Below are 22,510 nucleotides of genomic sequence, written 5' to 3'. Positions count from 1 at the left end.
GGTAATGAAAGTATATATAGTGAGTGTAAAGACTTGGTAAAGCAAAATACAAATTTTTGCTAAATAGAAAGTTTCGCAGGTTGGCCTTACCCACGAGATAGTCGCGAAAAATCCAATCTGGCACGACTCTTCATCTTCCAGTCATGTGCTCTACACGTGGCTCTTTTTGCAGGTTGCTTCTCACGAGACAGTTGTGAGCCAGTCGCGAAATCCATTTATTCAACTTTTGAATCCTGATTCTTCACCGATCTCTCACACTCATCTTTTAGAATTAATCCCACATACATATAAGGAAAATGATTGAATAAATTACAATCAAATTTGGCATGGAATTAAAGCCAACACAATATAGTTCGAAATCACAACTTTACAAATGACTATATTGATAAATTATTCATTTTGTGGTAATCCTTTATATTAAGTTGAAATGAGTCATGCTTATATTAACCGTATACATATTTACTAAAAAGGTTGAAATGGGTTGTGTTTGTGTTAACCCATCATGGCCTGTATCTTAAGCGTGTTACATAAGTCATGTCATGTCAATTTGCTTAATAAATATGTTGTATTAGGGTTGAAGGGATTTGAGTTTGTTTGACTTAATTATTAAATGAATTGAGTTATACAGTTAACCAATGTTATTGAATACTCTTATCTTGATATGATACATACTTGACCTTAGGGGTGTTCGTGGTGCAGTTTTGGGTCATTTTTAGTATCGCACTTTGCGGTGTGGTTTAGCTAAAACCATAACTGCACCGCACTTTATTTTTGCGGTCATATGTGCGGTGCAATGTGGTGCGGTTTAGAGTTTAGCCAAAATCATAACTGTACCGCACCTCATTTTTGCGGTGACATGTGCGATACTAAGTATAAGATGCAGTTTGAAATCGGTATATTTTTCAAATTTTAGGCTTTTCTTACTCAACCCAAAACTAATTTTTCCATTTTTTTGGGCTAAGTTTTAAATTATTGAGCTAGGTTTTTTTTTTTTTTTTTTTTTTTTTTTTTTTTTTTTTTTTTTTTTTAATTTTGGTTGGCTTTTCTAGTCAACACTTGCTAGGGTTATTAAACTTTTTTTTTTTTTTTGAAAACTAGGATTATTAAACTATTGATAATATATTTAATATTAAAAATAAATAAATATATTAATATATAGAGAGAGTGCGGTGCGGTGCGGTTTTCTTATTATAAAACCGCAAACCGCACTGCACCATGCGGTGTGGTGCGGTACGGTGCACTATTACTTGCGGTGCGATGCGGTTATGCCATTTTGCGGGCAGTTTTGTTGTGATTTTTGCTGTTTGTGCGGTTTGGTAAACACCCCTACTTGACCTACTAACATGAATGTCACTCCTAATTAGATATTGTGATCAGTGGGTTCGAGGATTCTCATGCCATATTGGATTTGCCACGAATGTAGTGGCAAAACTTTAGGCTTGGGATTGGGGTTATTAGAGATCAATGTGGCTAGTGGATTTGTGAGTTATCATAGCATATATATATATATATATATATAGAGAGAAATTACCACAAGTGTAAAGGTAGAACTTTGGTCTTTAAAGGTTGGGTTATCCTATCTTCATCCTTAGGCTATACCTATTTAACAGTTGAATTGGATGCTTTGACGGTGGTCTCCTTTCTTAGTACTATTAACGTTCATTCTGGATTGATTACAGAAATGGATGATTGCATATGTCTCTTGTCGATAATCCACATATATAGACTAAATAGTCAAGTATGCTTACAAGGAAGCAAATAGGTGTACCTTGGTAGCTTTGGGAAGATCTCAAGTAGAGGACTTCTCTTTGTTTTCTTCACCCTCGTTTAGGGTTTAGTTGTTTTTGATGTTTTGGAGAATTTCAGTATTCAACTTATGAGCCCGTTTGTTAGGCGTATTGAGAGAGCTAAACGCCCGTTTATCAAATCGCAGAAATCAGTAGAAGTTTGGTTGAGTGAAATTTGTGGAATTGCGTTTTTGAATCAGCAGATTTTCGCGTTTCAGGAAAGGCAATTTCCCATTGCAATTTCGATATCGCGCGATTTGCAAATCGTGATTCCGCCAAAAATTTTTGCTGAAAACCAAAAATAGCCTTCAGTCCTCTCCCTTTACCATTGCGTCTCCAGTCCTCTCCCTTCACCATATATATCCTCAGTCCTCTGCCTCAACGCATCAACTTCACAAGGATTGGTTCTCTCTTCAACATTTTTGCTCTACTCCGTGTATCGTCGTTCTTCATCGCAATTCCAGGTAACTATTCTCCATTACCCATCTTTGAATTTATGATATAGATTTGGGATTTTGGCATGTTGGTTTACACTATTTGAACTCAAAATATTAGAATTCAAAGATTTGTTGTTGTTGTTGTTGTTGTTGTTTTTGCTCTGCTCCATTTATCGTCGTTCCGATCCACCAATTACAAAATCTTAGTAGATAGGGACAAATTTCTGTTTGATGTTCAAAGGAGATATGGATTCTATCTTCTTAGCATTAGATAATAGCAATTACACAATATGATGAATGTTTGCCTCAGAAGAAAATGTTGGAACACTGCCCTCTGTGGTTTGCTAGTTTTTGAATGTTTGCCTTAGAATAATCTTTTAGAAAAGATAAAATGAACTAAAATTGTTGTGCTGTCTTTTGCTCATGGATCTTAACTCTGCTTGGACACTCAAATTTTAGTGGCCGTAGTGATATATTAGTTGGGTTTTGTTCATTGAGTGGCTGTGATAAAAATTAGATTTTTATGGTTCTGTTGTTAGCACAAGTTAAAGTTTTTGGTGTCTTGTTGCCATTGTGTGTATTAAATCTTATGCAATCATCTTCACATGTCTCTTCCCTTGCTAATAATACTGGAAATAAAAATCACATTTTCGTATAATCTTAGTCTTGACTCAGCGACTAGCTTATCAATTTGTCTGATTCAGAAATACAAAACATAGCCAAAGAATTTCTCTCCATTTTCAACTTTGTCACCATTCTTTGTTTATCAAAGCTTTTAAGCTTATATATTTTATCACACGGACCATTTGTATTACCATTTGTAACTTTGTGGCTATAGAACTTACCTAGGAAACTTACTCCTACTATGCAATTTTCTCATGGGTTTGGCTGTAGAACTTGTTGTATTTGGCTGAACATTAATATTAACAAACTTATTTTTTTTTAGATGGGTAAGCCATCCCAAAATAGCTCAAATGTTAGAGCTCAATGGCCATCAAGAGTAACAACTATCTTTTGTGAAACTTGTGTGGATGAGGTATTTAAGGGTAATCGACCTAATACCCACTTTAGTAAAAAGGGTTGGACAAATATTATAGCAACTTTTGAAAGGAAAATTGGAAAGGAATATCCTAGGGTGAAGTATAAGCATAAATGGGATAGTTTGAAGAAAGATTGGGTACTTTGGAATAAGTTGAAGGGAAGTGAAACTGGATTGGGATGGGATGCAGCCAAAGGAACAATAGCTGCAACTGATGAGTGGTGGGAGAGGAAACTAATGGTATGTTTTGTATAACCCATTGTACATATTTTGTATTAGTAGATAAACCATGCTATTCGAGTTATTAATGAAAATATTCAAAATTGTAGGAGGTTCCTGAAGCTGTAAAATTTCGAGATAAAGGTTTGGAGAATGTTGACTTATTAGACATTATGTTTAAGGACATTGTGGCCACAGGAGATTTAGCATGGGCCCCCACCTTAGGTGTGTTACCTGATGATCTTGAGACACCTAAGGAGGGGTTAGGTGATACTTCTGCTGACTCATCTTCTCCAAATGATGATGATGACGTTCATGAAGATGAGACTCCTAACCTCACACAACCACCTAATCCAACACAAAAGAAAGGAAAGAAGCGAGTTTTACCATCATCTACACAGAGTAAAGGGAAGAAAGGAGGAACGACATTACAATTGATACAACAGCTTAGTCGTATTTGTGATGTTGTGGAGTTAAGGAACTCAGCTTTTTCAGTGGAGCCAAGTAGTACTATTCGTAATGTCATGGAACGCGTGTGCACCTTAGATGCCATTGAGAAGGGTTCTGAACTCTACCTCATGGCAGCACGTATTTTTTAGAAACGAGAGAAGAGAGAGATGTTTGTTGTGATGGAAGAACCATATTTACAACTTCAATTTCTTCAAGAGGAGGCAAGATTGTTAGGAGGGCACTACTTTGGCACTTAGGGTATTTTATGTTTTATCCTATGAATAATGTTTTATGGAAGAGAGATGTTTAATGTTTTATTGTTTTATCCTTTGAATAATGTGGCTGTTAGGGAGGTCAATACTTTGACACTTAGGGTGTTTTATGTTTTATCCTTTGAATAATGTTTTATGGAAGAGAGAGATGTTTTTAATAATTTATTGTTTTATCCTTTGAATGATTTATTGTTTTATTCTAGATGGCATTTTTTTGGGGTAAAATCTTTATAGTGGTCCAATTCACCTTTTTTCTCATAATTGTTAACACATAGCAACTTCAGATTTGCAGACAGTACTGAAAAAATGATTTAGTTGGTTATTTCTAGTGGAAATCAAGAAAGAAGAAGGTTATGAAAAAAGGGTTAAGTTGGACCCAATTGTTACTGGTATATCTTGTTTTAGTTGTAGCTCTTAAATTTATTGTACTAAACTTGAACCTCTAGTCTCTAATTGACTGATGCCATTGTTTCTGGAAGTGTGAATTATTAGCCTACATGTATTTTACTTTCTGCTAGAATTGGTGTTGGTTTTAATTTTGAATATAAAGCTAGAAGTTAATTCTTTTTCTTTTTCTTTTTTCAATTAGTTGTTCTTAATAGGGGTGATTGATTGTGACCAGCACAACATATTTTTTGTACACCCTATGCCTATTAAATAGTATTGTCTACATTGGTAATGCGTAATTCTTTTCAGGACTGAATTTTTTTTACCAAGTACTTGGGTCTGGCTAAATATCTTTCCTTGGCATCCTTGCTATCCTTTTAAATCGGTATCCTTTGGATTACTTTGCTGCAAATCTGGGTTGATTAACACTACTGCTGGTTTGATCTTTGGCCAAATTATGAGTGTTAAGGAAGTGTAATTGAACACTGCTTGCACTTTATTTTGGAAGATTTAGTTGATGAAACAGTTTTATTTAAAAGCTATTAGATTCTTGCTTATTTTCTTTTTATAACAGCCGATCCCATTACATATTTGTAACTAGAAACTTTATGCTGCATAAGTTCCAAAATAAATTTCTTCTGTTACTAAATTTCAGTTTCAAGTTTTAGTGACTTAAGAGAATTTTGTGGTTTCAACTTTCAATGCACGTGTATCAAAATTGGAACATCCATTAGAGGACAAACTTATAAATGTTTGTGCAAATTGTTGTGCTTATAGACATGTGAATGCATATCATGTCAGTTACTATTACTTTTCTTTGACTAGGCTGCTTCTCCTATTCCTATAATTTGCTTTTTAACATTATTATTGCCAAGTGCCAAGGTCTTAGCTTTTGTATTGATGTGATTCAGCAGCCAAAGTGAACATAAAGATTGCTTGGGTTGTTACAAATAGTGTTTTTTTTAATGGTTTTTTAGTTGATCTTTCTTGAATTTTTTCATGTGTTTGAGGTAGTATTGGTGCAGGTCTCACCTGCTTTAACTTATTGAATCAATACAATCCATTTTCTCATAAATAAATAGAGAAAATAGCACTTCATAATTAAGTTATTATAGATTTTGTTACTTTAGCTACACTTGGACTACCAAATTTTAAGATGTGAGCTAGTTCAAATAGAGTTACCTTGAGTTACATAGTTTTCAGGTTGTTATAAGTCCATAAGGTTTGTAATCTCCCTGGCTTGATGTTAACTAGTATTTTTACATAAAAATGTGATTAATTTCATCACAAATGGTGTAACCTGTTTCTTCTTTTAAATGTTTGGTCATTTTCTTTATTGTGATTTATCTAATTTATTGTTATAATTTTTTAGGTGATATTCCTATGGATTACAATGATCATATTGATAATAGTGATGAAGATCATTCTTATGATGTGGAAAACGATGAATATGATGATGAGGAATTATATGAACTTGCTGTTGCTGGATGTCATGTTACAGTGACATATTATATTAAATATATTGATAAAAAACCTTGTAGAGATTCTGAACAAACTGGCTATATGTGGTTGATGGATTGTTTGACGAGTAATGAAACGAAATGTTTAGAATGAAGCCACATGTTTTCCTTCAATTGTGTAATGTTTTACAACATACATATGGGCTTCAGCACATAAGGCATATTAGGCTTGAAGAGTCAGTAGGTATATGTTTAATGATACTTGGACAAGGAGCTTGTTATAGGATGGTTCAAGAAAGATTCCAACATTCTGGTGAGACTATACATAGACATTTTCATACAGTTCTGAAACACCTTAACATAATGTCAATGGATATCCTCAAGCCTTCTGACCCTACATTTAGTGTAGTTCCAAGACATATACAGAAGAATCCATTGTACATGCCACACTTTCAGGTATTCATTTCATACATTCTAATTTGTTTCTAAACTTTATTTCCTAAGTATCTAAACTTTATATTCTATTTTAGGACTGTATTGGTGCCATTGATGGTACACATATCCAAGTTGTTGTCTCGGACGACAAGAAAGCTTCATATTATAATAGAAAGGGCGTGGCATCTTTTAATGTGATGGCAGCATGCGATTTTGATTTACTTTTCACATTTGTGATGGCTGGATGGGAAGGTGCAGCACATGATACACGTATTTTCTTAGATGTTATTCATTGACAATCTTTCAACTTTCCAAAACCACCACCAGGTATATAAAATTTTTATATATTAAATATGTATGAAGGATATTATTTATGTACATCTTATATTTTTTTTTCTTTTACTAGGAAAATATTATTTAGTTGATGCTGGATACCCCTTAAGGAAAGGATATTTGCCACCTTATAAGGGATAGAGGTATCATCTTTCAGATTTTTGATGAGCTGGTCGAGGGAATCACATAGAAGAGAGGTTTAATTATGTTCACTCATCACTTATAAGTGCAATTGTGCGAACTTTTGGAGTGTGGAAGAATAAATGGAAAATTCTGAAGCAAATGCCACCTTATGACATTAAGCACCAAAGAAACATTATAGTTGCTACTTGTGTTTTGCATAATTTTATTAGAAGACATGATAGGAAAGACGAGGGATTCAATTGGGATGAACATGGCTTGGACAGACCAAGAAGCAATAGTAGTGGAGAAGGTAGTAGCAAACAGGCAAATGTTGAAAATATACAAGATGAGGAGATGAAATTTGTTCGTGACAAAATAGCTCGATCCATTTGCCGGTTGTAAACAATATTTTATTATTTCTGTTTTGGTTTTTAATTTTTCGGATAGGAACTTTTTTATTATTATTATAATGGATTTTCTAGTATTGATATTGTTGGCAATTAACATTTTAATATAATTATTTTCCTAATCAGTTTAATATCTTTTTCTTGATGAGTTATTTTTAATATTTTAAATTTGATAAACTTTTCTCCATGAATTTCAACAACAAAAACATCATTATTGCTGTTATTATTAATGTAATTGTTAAGCTTAATTACATATTTTCAATAATAATAAAAACATTGATCACAAGAAAAATGACAATATAACCTTCAAAAAATAGTTAAATCCTTTTTTGGAATTTATACTCAAAATAGTTATTTTTAAAACAGCTTATCCAAACGCTTAATATGGCTTTAAAAATAGAAAATGCATATTTTCACATTTTTACCAAACGCTTATATGTGGTTTTTAAAATGGAGTTTTTAAAATGCACGTTTTTAAAACGCACATTTTGAAACAGCTTATTCAAATAGGCCCTATATCAAACTCTATTTACGTTATTACTCCTATTATTCTCAGTTACCAAAAAAGAGATTCCAAACCTAAGTAAATTTATATAAACAAGATTTAGAAAGTAAATGTCGTGTTGCTTCTTCCTCGCCCTTTTTATGATTACATGCACATTGAAGTAAAACAAATCATATAAGGAAAAAAAATTCCAATTTCAAAAATTCCAATTTTGAAATTCCAATAGCACAGTCGGAAAAAAACAACTAAGGCTCTTGGCTAACAACAAAGAAGATGACCATCAAAGCAAAACTGAGAAAATCCCACACTTTGTTGTAGGATGAATTATTTGGCTTCAAGAACCGGATTTTTGAATTTTAAAAAGCAGTTGACCAACAAAAGGAAAATATAGGAGAAGAGACTTGATGGGGCAACAGAAGAAGCAAAAGTTGAACGTAGAGGTCTCCCCAAAGGCCATTGAGAGCTAGCTAGCTTTATGAGAAAACCAAAGCGATTTGTTTTAAGGGGGAGTATCTATACAAAGAATCTGAACTGGGTTCTGCCTGAACCTCAATTTTTTATAGAAACTCTTTTCCCGAGAAGTCTTGTGTCTAAACTTTGAAGAGTTACCTAATCCCATATTCCCTGAAACCGAGAGAGAGAGAGAGCCATAACGCCCAGGGCCACTTTGTTGTCCTGGTTGTTGTTGCCTTTTAATGAAGTGTTGGTGGTGGTGGTGGTGGTGTTATTTGAGCTTCATCTGAACAGTGCACGTGTAAACCAGCGCCTCAAATTTTAACGCGGCCTCGTATATTAGAAACCCTTCATCACAAACTCTCTAGAAAGAAGGAAATTTAGATGTGGAAACTCTAAGAGACTAAGCCCATACCTGTTTCCTTCTAGTAAAACAGTTTGCCAATGCCAACCCCATTGAAAACCGTCGCTTTAATGAACCCTCCTTTGTTCTCTGAAAAATACTAAAACTACTACTAATTTTACTACAAAATGCTTACAAATTAGTATGATATGCTTGTTCCTTTCAGCATATTAGCATAAATAACAATAATAATAATGATGCTACCAGCACACATAATTGTGATATTAATATGTTCCTCCTCTCTAAATGCTGCATAAAATAATAGAGAACTGTTTTATATATGGGGGCCGATAAGTGAATAAATTAAGAACTTCTTCACAAGGTGAAGGAGATTTTGCAATTGATCAATGGATACTCAATGTGTGAAGAGATAGGAGTTATTGAAGCTATCTGCACGAGACAACTTGGGTGAGAAAGAGTGATTCTTATTAGCTGCATTTGTTCTTTCTTGTGCTTCATCTTTTTCTACAGTCCTACACTCCTACTAAAAGGAAGAAACTCCAGCTGTTATTTCAATAGCATCAAACTCACTCCAAGAATCCATAAATTTACACAGTCCTTCAATCAACAAGTGAACACATTATCTAATCATCAAATGCAAAACAAAAAAACAAAAACAAAAAATCAAAAGGCTAAGCATAAGGATTAACCCAAAAAAAAAAAGTGCGATGCTCAACAATAACCAAACTTTCCTAGCTACAACGTTCATGATATCTCGGTAAGCCGAAGCTGATCAATATGGAAATGAAAAACCTGGCATGACCTTTAATGTTGTTGTCAATATGGAGGGCGACCAGTAGCCCAATATGCCTCAGCTGGCAATTGAATTGAGTTGAGAAGATTAGGCGGTAAGCCATGAAAAAGAGGCGCATTTGCGTCTCCACCTAGAAGCTGTTGCTGCTGTGGTTGTTGCTGCTGCTGTTGCTGCTGTTGACCAACCCCACCTGGGGACCCAATTGAACCCCCTTGCATTGGCAACTGGGGCTCCTCTTCTTCCAAAGGAAGCCTTTCATATGCAGCGTTACTAAAAGAGGCAGCCATGATCACAACTGGCCCAGATGCAATTAGCGTCCCAACAACGCTACCCCCCACAACTTGGCCTTGTCCCCCAGCTAAATATATAGTCAAACCTGTTGCAGCAGGTGGTGCTGGTGGTGGTAAAAATGACCCAGCTAGAGACAAAATCTCAAACCGACCATGTAAAGTCACAATTGCACCTGGTGAGGCTGGTTGCCTTAGAGTCACATTAGTCACAGTTCCAGTCCCACTCATAATGCACACACCCCTCTGGCGTCTTCTTGCAAAGTTAGCAACACTCTCAACAATATCACAACCATCACCAATTTCCATTACATGGGTGCGTAGAGCATTAGCACTGTCTCTTGTGATGATGATCGGCGGCTTGGGCTTGTTCTTGGATCCGGCTGGCCTTCCTCGAGGTCTTCTTGACATTTCTCCATCTCCAGGACCCATGATGAGTTCCTTGCCTTCACTGCTGTTGTTGTTGTTGCTGCTGTTGTTGTTTTCATCGCGATCTCGCTTCTGGGGTCGGTTTAGGCCACTACTACCGCTTTGTTCATCTTCTGAATTCTGTTGGTGGTGGTGAAATTGTTGTTGTTGTTGCTGTTGGTGGTGATGATGGAGATCTCTTGTGTGGAAAGGAGGTGGAAGAGAATGGCCATGCGCTACTGGATCCATTAGTTTCTTTTACTTTATAACTTGGTATTCTTTCTATCTCTCACAACCCTTGACTAGTACTACCTCACATAGACAGAAACTAATTAAGTAGTACAACCAGAGAGCAAGAAACAGAAAGACAAAGGAGTAAATTAAAGGTTGTACAAGTACTCTATATGAAAAAGAAAAGAAAGGAAGTGGGAGCACAAGGGAATAAATAAGCTTTGTGGCTTGCTTTCTGGTTTCTTTATCTAGTTTAATGAACTAATTAGTGCTAGGCCTTCAACAGAAAGGAGAGAATGAGTGGATTTTTGGTGTCATCCACCAAATTCTGAGCTGAACTTATAAACCATCTTTTAGGGAAGCTTTTGTAGTGGATTTAGTTTCTCTTCTTTCTTGGTGGTGGTGTTGTTGAGAGTTTGGGAGAGAGAGAAAGAGATGATGAAATGAAGAGGGAAGCATATAGGATAGGTTTGGGTTTCTCTTCTTTTAGGGGGGGCTATTAGTGTAATTGGGTTAGGGTTAGATTGACACAAATAGATCATAGATGGGTTTGGTTTTGGTAAGACTGACGGCGTGCTTATGGGCGGTGGATTGGTCCCCACCTCTCACTCTCTCTCTCTCCCTCCCTTTGTTTCTTCCAGCACCACGTTTTTCTCTCTCTAATTGTATATATATCAGCAAGGAAATTACTATTTTAAGCTTCCTCAACTTCTCATGGTCCTTAAGTCCTCGCAAACTCCAAACTCAATCTATGAGCTCATAAACCTTGCTTCTTCTACTTCTTACAAATACTATGTTATTGGTCATATAGTTTTCTACACTTGTTCTTAATCCTAATCTTGTTCTTAATTTTCCCATTTTTAGCACCTCATCCATGTGTGGTTTTTCTTTTGTTATTCAAGTCTATGATCCATTAATTTTTGTTATTGTAAGATCTAAGATACATATTGACAAGTTTATTTTTAATTAGTTTATTTACTCAAACCGAGGTAAATAGTGGCTTAAGATAATTAGCTTTTTTTCTCCTAATAAATCAACTAATTAATTTGTTTAAAATCACTTTTATTTCACCTATAAACGAATACGCTAGCAACAAATGAAAGAGGATATGCTATTTCTTTATGATTTTTATTTTTTTAAACCTAAAAGTTTGTCTCATATAATTTAAAATTTAAAATGAGATGATATTAAATACTTTTTTAGATTTATAATATTTAATTTGGATAATAAAATAAATTCATTTCCCATGAAAATGATCCTTATACCTAGCACAAAAAAGGTAGAGCCAAACGTTTAGCACCAATCGTTGGAATTCTCTAGCTGTGACTGTGAACTATTTACTATTTTCAAACTGTGGCCTAGAGCTGAAACCCTTATTATAGGACCATTCTTTCTATTATTCTTGGATATTCCTAGTTTAACAAAAAATATTACTGGAGCCAAAGTTGAAATATGGTTTAAACGAAACAATAGCTGGCACATTAAAATTGGACTGTCATATGTATTTACAGGAGAGAGAGAGAGAGAGAGTGGGGTTTGTGCTTCAATTTTCTATGACCCACATGCATCTCTAGGGTCCGCAAATTCCATCTTTATCTCTAAAAGTCTAAAACCTTAACGTTAAGGTCCACATGCCCCCCGTAAGCACTATACTCTATACGTGTCACTTCCCCCACTCTTTTCAGGTCCCATTCAACTCAAGTTCATCTTTACCTTCCTCCTATTCTCTGCTTGGTTAGTGTTTGGTCATGACCGAGCAATTTCTCACTTGCCATTGGTCTATTCGGCAATGGTTGTATCAGCACACACCCATGAAGAGGTATTAATTCTAGACCAGTGACTTGGTCACCGATTATTAATTTTGTTACATATGGGTCACAAGGGATCATTCTAGGTCATAGCGATGCCGAAAGTCACAATTCTTTGAATTGGTCTAAATCAGTTTACTGAAAACGACCCCTTCAAAAGAATAAGGCAAAAACATTTGGGAAGAATGAGATATTCTTGTTTCACATTAGAAAGTTTTGTACTACGTAAAATTTGAAAAATATAAATATTTAGTACCCGTTTGGATTCAGCGTTTTTCGCTGAATCTTGGGCTGCGTTTTCTGAATTTTTTTTTTTTTTCCCAACCGCATTATTTGACCAAGTCAACCGTGAACAATGCACTCTTCACGGACCCACAAATTCCACTTTTCAGCAATTTTTTCATTAAAAATGGGTCTCACGATACTATTCACATATTTAAAAATTATTTTGCTATAGTGTTTTTAGTTTCAGTTTTCAATTTCAGTAAAAATAAGCTCAATCCAAACGGACCCTTAGTGTTCATATTTTCAACATAATAAGTATGAAATGTGTACAATGTTAGTGTATCATAATAATAATTTTCCTATTTGAATTATACGCACACTTGATATCTACCTCAATTGTGTTGTAGGGGAGTGATTTAGAAAAGCATCCTTGACCAAATTGAATGGGATTAGTAAGTTTGATGTTACACATTCTTAGTTTCATTTGAATTATTCAATAGTATGGATAATCCTTATTAAATGTTAGAAATTGTCTCAAATTATTATTTGGACTTATTTTTATTATTGGGTTTTCTTAGTATGGAAGGACATGTCTTTCTTTGGCATGGAAGAAAATTCTTTATTGAAAAAGTGATTAGCTATTTTTTGTTGTCAAGTAATAAAATAAGAGCCTTATAAATACACATTATGACAAAGATGTTGATTTTTTTCATAAGAAAATTTGATTTTGAAGCGCACACAAGGCATTATGCGAAGGCCTATTTGTTCCAAAATCTTATTAAGCAACACTCCAACATCATACATATGGGGAAGGGTAAGTGCAACTACAAGGTGCTTTCCTTCGTGACGTAGTTTGGATTTGAGCTAAATCTAGCTCAATTAGGATTAGGTCTTCGTCAAAACCTAAGGACTAAACAAAAATTTCCTTGGAATTACTCAAAGTTCAAGATATGAGCGGATCTGACATAACTTTGATTTGGATTGTGGTGTTACTTGGTAAATATTTTTCACGAGCAAATTCGTTCCCTAATGAGTAATGAACCAAACGTGCATACTTTCTATGATGAGTTCTTGTAATCTTTTTATTTTTAGCATTATGCCTTGAAACTGATCAGTCAAATGAGTGATTCATACTCAAACTTAGAAGATGAAGCCTACTAACAATCATCCATTTGATAAGACCAAATTCAAACCCCACATCAACATTATAATTATATTGATTCAAAACATGTTTCAATAACAATTATCAAATGTAACTTGCACATTTGACCAGCCAAACAACCTATAGAGAGAGAGTAGGAGAGAGAGAGAATACAAAAATGAATGAATTATGATGGAACAAACAGGGTGTAAGGTTGGTAGTGGGCATGGTTTGACCGCATAATCCAGAGTGTTGGGGGTGTGGGAGTGAGTAAAAGACGCGTGGGAAGCGCTGACAGACACACAAACACACAAACACACACATACACACAAAGCGCCACTGCACGAGCGCCGGAGAGTTTGCTAATAGATACTGAAACTGAAACTGAAAGAAGCTCGCATGACTTGTGAGAGCGCAAACCCATGCATTAAAAGATGCTCTTTGTCGGGATCTCTCATGGTGGGCCCTCACACCCCCCCATCTCTTTATTGATACTATGTCTTACTCTTATGTATATGTAATTGTAACCCCTCTCTTCCAAGTTCCAACTCCTATACGTAATAAGCTAAAGCTAAGAACACAGTCCCATTACACTCCAAAATGCAAATAGGACAACACAAAATTGATTTACCCCATATGGAAGGACTTTTATAGCTAAGCATCTTTCTTTGCCACCATGTTGCGATTTAAATACAATGGGGTTTCTATCTACTCGAAGTCATATACACACACAAGAAAGGAAAAAAAAAAAAAAAAAAAGATAGTACTTCTCATTTTTCTGCATCTTAATTGGGATTGATTGTCCTCAATAATAAATGAGATGGTTGTACAAATACTAATAAATCAAAAAAGAATGAGAGGTGTTGTTGAAGATTATATGAATTTTTTAGTTCTTTCAAGGTTTCACATGTGAACATAATCATGAGTGCATGCTTGAGACATTTTAAGATACTATTTATTTGAAATGAATTTATTTAATGATTCATATTAAATAGTACAAATGATACATTGCTTAAAATTGCAAATAATGTGGTATTTTATATGCTATCAAATCTATATAAATAAAATAAAATCTTAACTATGAAATAAACACTATCATGTTTGAATTGAAAACAATATGTATTGAATACAATTATATAGCTACTAATACTATTAGGTAGACTAAGACTCTCTTGCATCCACTATACATTGCACCTGCATGAGATATCCTCTCATGATAGACCCATTCCCTTTTGAGTATTCTCTTTTGGAGGAGTTTACAATTTATATTTTTTATATAGAAAAAAAAAAACCACTTGTCTTGTTTCTCTAATTAATCACTTAAAAAAATTGAAAACAAGAAAAAAAAAATATTATTAGTACTCTTCAAACCATTCACTTTTCATTATATGATGTGACATTTCAAGTGGTTTACTGCAGTAAAAGGATAATATGTCCAAATTCAAGTCAAGCCCAGGCTTAATCCTTTTTAACCTGCATGCAAAATATTCTACTCATACAATGAGTCTAGTAATCATACTACTGGTTAGTTTAAAGTTTAGTCTTCTATAGATACCTTTATTGGGTTCATTGTAATTGAATAATTTAATAATGTAAAGATGTATCCATCAAGTACGACCCTTTGTGGGCATAAGTCATTAAGCCAAATTTCGTAATTCTTACTTTTATCTTCATTAGGCCAAACCACGTAATTCTTACTCTCATCTTCTTTAATTAGTCTATTGCTACTACCATGGTGCCATTAAACTTTCAGCAAAGAATTACATATTGCAGCCTCAGTTCAACTCACCATTGCCACCATTAGAAAATCTTCCTCTGATCTACTTGACACTGGACGAATTGTGTCAATCAGAGTTTCCACTCACCTGAATGTGTCGTTAACAATTTTGATGGTAATCCCACGCACTTCTGGCATCGATACCAGCCAGCAACTTCCTTCACATGTCCCCATGCATGATACACACCGGCCATATCTATCTACTGCCACATCCCAACACTAAGTCATGCCATCTTTGCACTAATGCCACTTTAATAGCACACATCAACCAGACATAAATGTCAGCGTTGCCATGTCAACCCAGCACCATGTCAACCTTGCCACACTAGCACCCTTGTGCCAAGTCAACACGACACACCAACCTACTTGCCTCATTAGTGATCAATGGCTTTTCATCTCTATTTGGGTTGACCCGACCCGAGTCGGCCTGTAATGGGTCATTAGTGGAACCGTTGAACTAAACCAAAATTGGTTCGTTAATCGAACTAGCTAGATCGAACCATTAATCCAAGTTGAATAGATTGTTGACAAGACCAATTCAACCCGTTAATCAAAGTGTACTTTGTTTCAATTGGGTGTATCCCACTCTTGTTTTCGTAGATATCAATTTTTGGTCCATTTTCACATCTAAGACACCCAATTCACACCAAAGCAAAATAAATAAATAAATAAGACACCCAAATCACACAAATTGGTACATCTCTCATGCTTTTTTACTTCAACCCATGCGAAGCCCGTCAACTCACATGCTTCATCACGCTATCATCCATTGATGATGTTTCTTAGGCCCTTAATGTAACCGTTCTCTAACTATAGCAACCCCTCCTTGATCACTGATGTAGCTGTTCTAATGTCGCGGAAGCTATAAGAAAGCAAACATATTGTTTTCTGAAAAATAAAATAAAAATAAAATAAATAAAATAAAAAAACCAAAAACAAAAACATAATACATTAGCTTTTGAAAGAAAATCTCAAATTCACGAGGGATCCCTTGAATCCACAAGATGATGGGGTTTTGGAATCCACCCGAGAGAAATAGACAAAGTCTGTATTAAATCTGAAAACTAAATTTCCCTAGATACTATAATATGTTTAAATAGTAAAAGAAACTCTAGGGTAGTTATGAAAACGCCCAAAAACCCTAATTCATGCTAATCATGTAATTAGGTGGCAAAATAGTTGTTTTTGCCAAATATAGCAAAATTTAGATAATTGCAGAATTAAAATTACTGTCTCTAAGAGATGTTCTAAAACAAACGAGATCTTATTCTAACTTTTAATCTAAAAGTTATTAAACAAAAACACTGTTTTCAGGACCTTAACGATGAAATTTGCCTAAATTTTGGCGACACTCAAGAGAACTCGAGTCTAGATCAGAATGTCATTTTCCTTCAACCTGCCAAATTTTATGCAATTCCAATATTATCACCCTAATGGCCTCAATTGGCACCCCCTTGATCTTGCACTGTGACTTCCAATGTCATTGCTATTTCAGGAAGGCATGTGTTGTCTATTCTATATCATGTTCTTAGGCATTTATAGCTATCTTCCAGCATTCATCCATTGCATATTCATTCTACGTTGTGTGTTGTGTCTGGTTCATTCTCAATCCAATTCGGTCATTCATGGTCATCTTCAAGACATCTTGGAGGTATTTTCAAAGCATTTTAACGAGCGTACATTTCAAACTCAAGTTGTCTTGAAGCTTTCATTTTGAGTTTAAGGGGGACGTTAAAGATAACAAGTCTAAATTGAAGTCAAAACCGAAGTCCAACGATACTTGGTGTGTAAGTAAAGTATTCTTCTCATACAGTAAGTCTCATAACTATGATTTAGTACTACATAGTTAATCTATGGTTTAGCATCCCATAAATATCACCGCATTGGTTCATTGTAATTGAATAATTCGATACAGTGAAGATGTACTTATCCACCAAAAGGTTTTTCTATGTTGCGGTTAGGCCGAATCCTCGGTGAGAGATTCCAACAAGTAAATATGACGCGCACACTTTGAACTTTTAATGGAGGAGAATGGATGAGAACTATTTTGCTAATCTTTTTTTTTGAGAAATCTATTTTGCTAATCTTGAGTTGCCTTTTATGTTTTCTCCTTTTCCGTTATAAATACACCGACATTTCAAGGTTAGTATTAGTAAATATTAATGTTGCTCGATTATTTTTCTCACGTGCCTCACGTTTTTGTACCTTGAATTTTAATCCTTCTTGAAATGACCCTACATGTAATATTAGGCATAGATTCAACTTTTATAGGGTTTGATTAAATTAACAAGTACACAAAAGCCGACCACAAAGACACACACGGTTTATGGCATCCACATTATAATTAGGGCAACAATTTCCAGGAACACAAAAAACAACAACAATTGATAAGTTTAACCAGCAAAGCTTGTTCAAGATGCCATGTCCCAAGATATCTCAAAATTAAAATGATAAAAAAAACTAAAACATGCTGAGATGAGATTCGTGAGACCTATCAATGCTGCCAAACATAGTCACCTCTTTCTCTCATAATCATCTTATAATTAACTACAACACTAACTTTCTTCAAGTTGACCACCTTACACATTTCCAATATGAATTAATAATTGAGAGAGAAGGTGACTGACCTAACGAACTTCATCTGTATTGTCATTAAACTTTAATGTCGAGCAGGGAAAACGACAGGCCACCAAAAGTGTTATGGATTCCATGAGGTCATGTGGGGCACATTGATTAGGGGAAAGATCACTGATAAGAACATATTTCATTAATTATTTCACTTTTTTTATTTTAAGTAATAAATACACACAAAGGAGAAAGAAAGAGATTCTAAGATAAATGCACATCACAAACTTCATTCAAAAGTCATGATGATAACTTGATAGAGAAGGAGATTTGAGTTATAAGTTTTATGTTTTAGGGCAAATTCTAATATCTTTGTATAAGCTCCATCAAATTATATATCTAATTCTTTGGGGATTATATATAGCATATTGCGGATCTTCCATCAGACTTTCTTTCGATCAATCTCATCTTTTGACAGGAAAAAATAATATGAAAACTTGAAATACAAATTATAGTATATGTCATGCCACTATCATTGTTGTGTCTGATAATTTATTGATAATAGGTTGAAATTAACTAAGCTTCAAGTGCCTTTGTCTCTGGAAAAGTCAAGGAAGGGATGCAAATTCCACATTCAAGACCCTCTAAGGATGGCTATGTAAGTTTGTAATGTAAAACACATTTTTGTTTGAAACTCTTTAAGCGGTTAACTAATCTGGGGTAGTACAATTAAATAAGATCACGTAAAATAGATAAAAACTCATTTGATTGTTTTAGAAAATTTGTGAATTCGTATATGTCTTATGAAGATATGGGAAAACACTTCCTCAATAAAGATTGGACCATTGATATTACCAAAAAAAGATTGGACTTTTGAGTTCTTAACCGCTAACTGCTTGTTCAACATCATTGTACTATTTTCTTTCTCACTGGATTCAGCCAGCCCTCCTTTTATTTATTTATTTATTTTTGAATATTCACAGTATAAAATATAGAGAACCTACAACGGAAACATGCATGTTTAAGGCCAACCAATGAAGCCCACGTGCATTCCACCACCCTTTTCAGTTGACATCTATGTTAATGCTAGTATGTATTTTTCTTTGGGTCATGTTAACAGGTATCTTTAAGATAATTATTAATAAATCATTTTAGAAAATTTTTGGCATCACTTTCAATGAAAATATAAAAAAGCTGTCAAAATAATTAATTAATTGATTTTTATTTTTTCATAAAAAGTTAAAATAGTTCCTAAATCAATGCTCTTAGGGCATCCATTAACATTTTATTTTTTCTTTTTTAGGTTTTTTGGATGGAACATATGTGTCTTCTTCCATGTACAAAGCTCACCATAAAATACTAGGGCTATTGTGGTGCTTTCAAAATGTCACTATAGCTCCTAAAAATGCTGCTATAGGTCTATCTAGGCTATAGAGGCACTAGCGTCAGTGTTGAACAATCCCAATAGAACCAGCGGGGCTATTGCAATGTTTCAGAAAGTACTGCTATAGGATATGGACCTATCCCGACGTTTCTAAAACGCCTCTATAGAACTTTTTTTTTTTAATTGGTTGTAGTGGCGCTTCCAAAGCGCCGCAATGGATCCATAACCTATGGTTTTTTAATTCATTCTTTGCATGAAGAGAGCTCTTCATGCAAAGAATGAATTAAACAACCATATTTTCATCCTAAAATAGATTTAGGTTTTAGATGTTATTGCAAAGATAACCATTAACATAAAAGAAAAAAACAGTACTTATGGTTTGGGTTGAGTTTAATTTGTCAATTTGTGGCTTAAAAGTTAAAACCACTTGACTCACTTGCGGTCATTTCTTTACAGTTCTAAATTTTTAAATCTTGTGTGATATAATCACATGCCTCAAGAAGTAAGCTAAAGAAAATATAATAGAGACCTTATTACAATCTAAATATATATATTAAATTCATCATAGTCTAATGACCATCCATCAGTAAACATTATCCCCCTCCCCTTTTTTTCATTATTAAGTTGCATCCCATCAGTCTTAAACCTATGATTTCATTCCCAACTCGATGAACCTTCAAAAGAACATGGTGAAGGAGATCATTTAAACTAAAGCTCATTGTCCATGACAATGGTACTTATAATTGATAATTCGCATAAAAAAAAAATGAAGTGGAATAGTAGTACTGATTTTGTGAAATGACCTATTTTGCAAATGCCACTAGAACACACAGTAACATACTAAAATCAATATGTTTTCAACGATCGAGCGGTAAGACTTGTGAATGACTTGAATCTTATCCTGTTTCTGGATGAAGATTATAAAAATTCTGAGAAATTTAAAAAATATTAGGATTTAAATTGATGAAAATTTTATTCTGTAAAATTATCTATTTTACAAACCCACCATAACACACCACAATAACATCAATCTGTTTATCGGGGGCGTTAAGAATTGTAAATGAAATCTTTTTTAGATAAGGGATTTTAAATGCTGAGATTTTTTAAAAAGAAAATTAGGATTTAAATTGATGAGAATTTAATTTTATCGTTTAAAATTTGGCCAAATTACATTTTTGATCCTTCAATTTTCAAAATCAAGGTCCCTCAACTATTAATTGTATCAATTTTATCTTTTAAATTTTAAAATTATATCAATTTATCCTTACAAGTTAACTCGATTAAGAATAAAATTGACTTAATTTTGAAAGTTGAGACAAATTTAATACAATTAATAGTTGAGGGATGAAGTTGACACAATTACATTTATAGCAACAAAATTGAAATTAGCCCCATGTTGGAAGACTAAAGTTGTAGTTTGGCCTTTAATTAATTTTCATTAATTAAATGAACATATTTTAAAACTTAGTAAATCAAAGATTAAAGTAGTCATAACAATTATGATAGTGATGGTAACAATAACTTGGTAACAGTAGTGTTATGGTATCTTGATTTTCGTGGTAACAGCAATGTGATGGTGGTGGTTAAGCTATGGTAAAAGCAGTATGAAGATTAGTAATGATTTGACAATAATGTTGTTTTTTTTAACTCGAATATTACAATAATAATGTTGATATATAATTTGTAAAGTAAACATTTCCCTGTTAAATTGGAACTTGGGATTTGGATGTTTGAAAATAAGTAATTTCTATAGGATTTTGGAATTACCCTTCTTCCTAATCCAAATTAATGAATAGAAATTAAAAATTCAGGAATTTCTAAATTACAAATCCGATCATAAAATTTCATCTCAAAATTCCCCATCCAAATTCAACATCAAGGTAAGTTAAATGGTATATTCCCATGTCAAATTGCATCCCAATATCAACACTCTCAAGATCACAAGAATAGATACGATTATTTGTCTCCTTTCGATACAGTTATAAATAAGCTTTTCATGCTCCAGAGTCTTAGCTACGTTGAGTTCACGGGCTGCTAAAGAGGTAATTAAGCTATCTTTGTAAGAATCAAGGTCGTAGTTTAGACTTAAGACTTTCAAATTTTGTACACTTATTGATTTATGAAAATAAGCATCAACTTGTTTGACATTTTCTACACAATTTACGTTCCTGATTAATACTGATACATAGTTTATAGTCTATAATCTTAGCTTAACAAACCCCAAAAATAATAATAATAATAATAATAATGAACCCCATTTGTAGCTCTTGTTGACATTAAAGTTGAGGTCTTCAAAGAAGGGAGGCTCTTGCCTAGAGAGAGGTGGTAGCGTGTAATTGTGTTCTTGGTAATGATGTTGAAGTTGAAGTTGAAGAGGTGAAAACTTAAAAGGTTCACTGCTTCAATGCTAGTGACTTAATCAATATTTTAAGACATATAAAAAAAGATTAATTAATCTAGTGCATTTCATTAAACAAATCAACTAATTAACCCGTCACAATCTCCATAGAGATTAAACAATTAATATGTACAGTGCAAGTCCAAGGAGGGGTTAGAATAATAATTAAATTTGGGAGAGGAATTATGGGAAAAAATATAGTTAAATGAAGTCCCATGTGAAAGGCACCTATGACCTCAAATCTGGCCTAGAGAGAGTTGCATGTGTCTGCTTTCTCATCAGCCCTTTATTTCCGGTTCAACACTACTGTTGAATGCCATTTGCTATATAACCTTATTCTCTGAGAGTTCACATGTGAGTTAATTAATTTTTATTATTATTTTTTAGAGACTTAAGCAAACGACAAATAGGGTACCCAGCGTGACTAATGGCAGCTTATCATTTGGAATCTTTCGGGTCATCGCTTTCCCTCTTGCATGAAATCCGCTTTGTGTCAAAGACTCTATGAACCCCTCTCACATTTTTGAAAGTTAGATGCTAGGATCTTTAATCGTTGACCTATGATTAGTTTCTTTGTGTGTGATTAAAATTTTGAAATATTGGTTCCAGTTAACTCAACTAGTAATCTCGACTCTCATTGTTGAATAAGAGATTTGGAGTTCGAATCTCGCCTAAACCAAAAATTAATTAGTATCTTAACCTGATGATAAAGAGTATGCTCATTTTAGAACAAACACCATAAATTGAAATTCTATCGTATTCTATCATATGATTATCATTTTTGGTAGGTAGCTATAGATGTACTGTGGCTAGCAAAATACA

General features: G+C 34.0%; 1 protein-coding gene across 1 annotated transcript; it reads right to left on the bottom strand.

The window, feature by feature from the left end:
- Nucleotides 1-9,202: 9,202 nt before the first annotated feature.
- On the bottom strand, nucleotides 9,203-10,839 carry LOC115972141 (AT-hook motif nuclear-localized protein 24). The gene has a single exon (XM_031092315.1). It carries the CDS (start codon nucleotides 10,406-10,408, stop codon nucleotides 9,488-9,490), a length of 921 nt encoding a protein of 306 aa, XP_030948175.1. The 5' UTR covers nucleotides 10,409-10,839; the 3' UTR covers nucleotides 9,203-9,487.
- Nucleotides 10,840-22,510: the final 11,671 nt, after the last annotated feature.

Source organism: Quercus lobata, chromosome 12, assembly GCF_001633185.2.
Source record: "Quercus lobata isolate SW786 chromosome 12, ValleyOak3.0 Primary Assembly, whole genome shotgun sequence".
In the NCBI taxonomy this organism is placed as follows: Eukaryota; Viridiplantae; Streptophyta; class Magnoliopsida; order Fagales; family Fagaceae; genus Quercus; species Quercus lobata.
This window is presented reverse-complemented; position numbering and strand designations above follow the sequence as displayed.

What these genes read in the sequence shown, in the direction of transcription:
- LOC115972141 (XM_031092315.1), bottom strand. Translation starts at nt 10,408, where the DNA reads ATGGATCCAGTAGCGCATGGCCATTCTCTTCCACCTCCTTTCCACACA.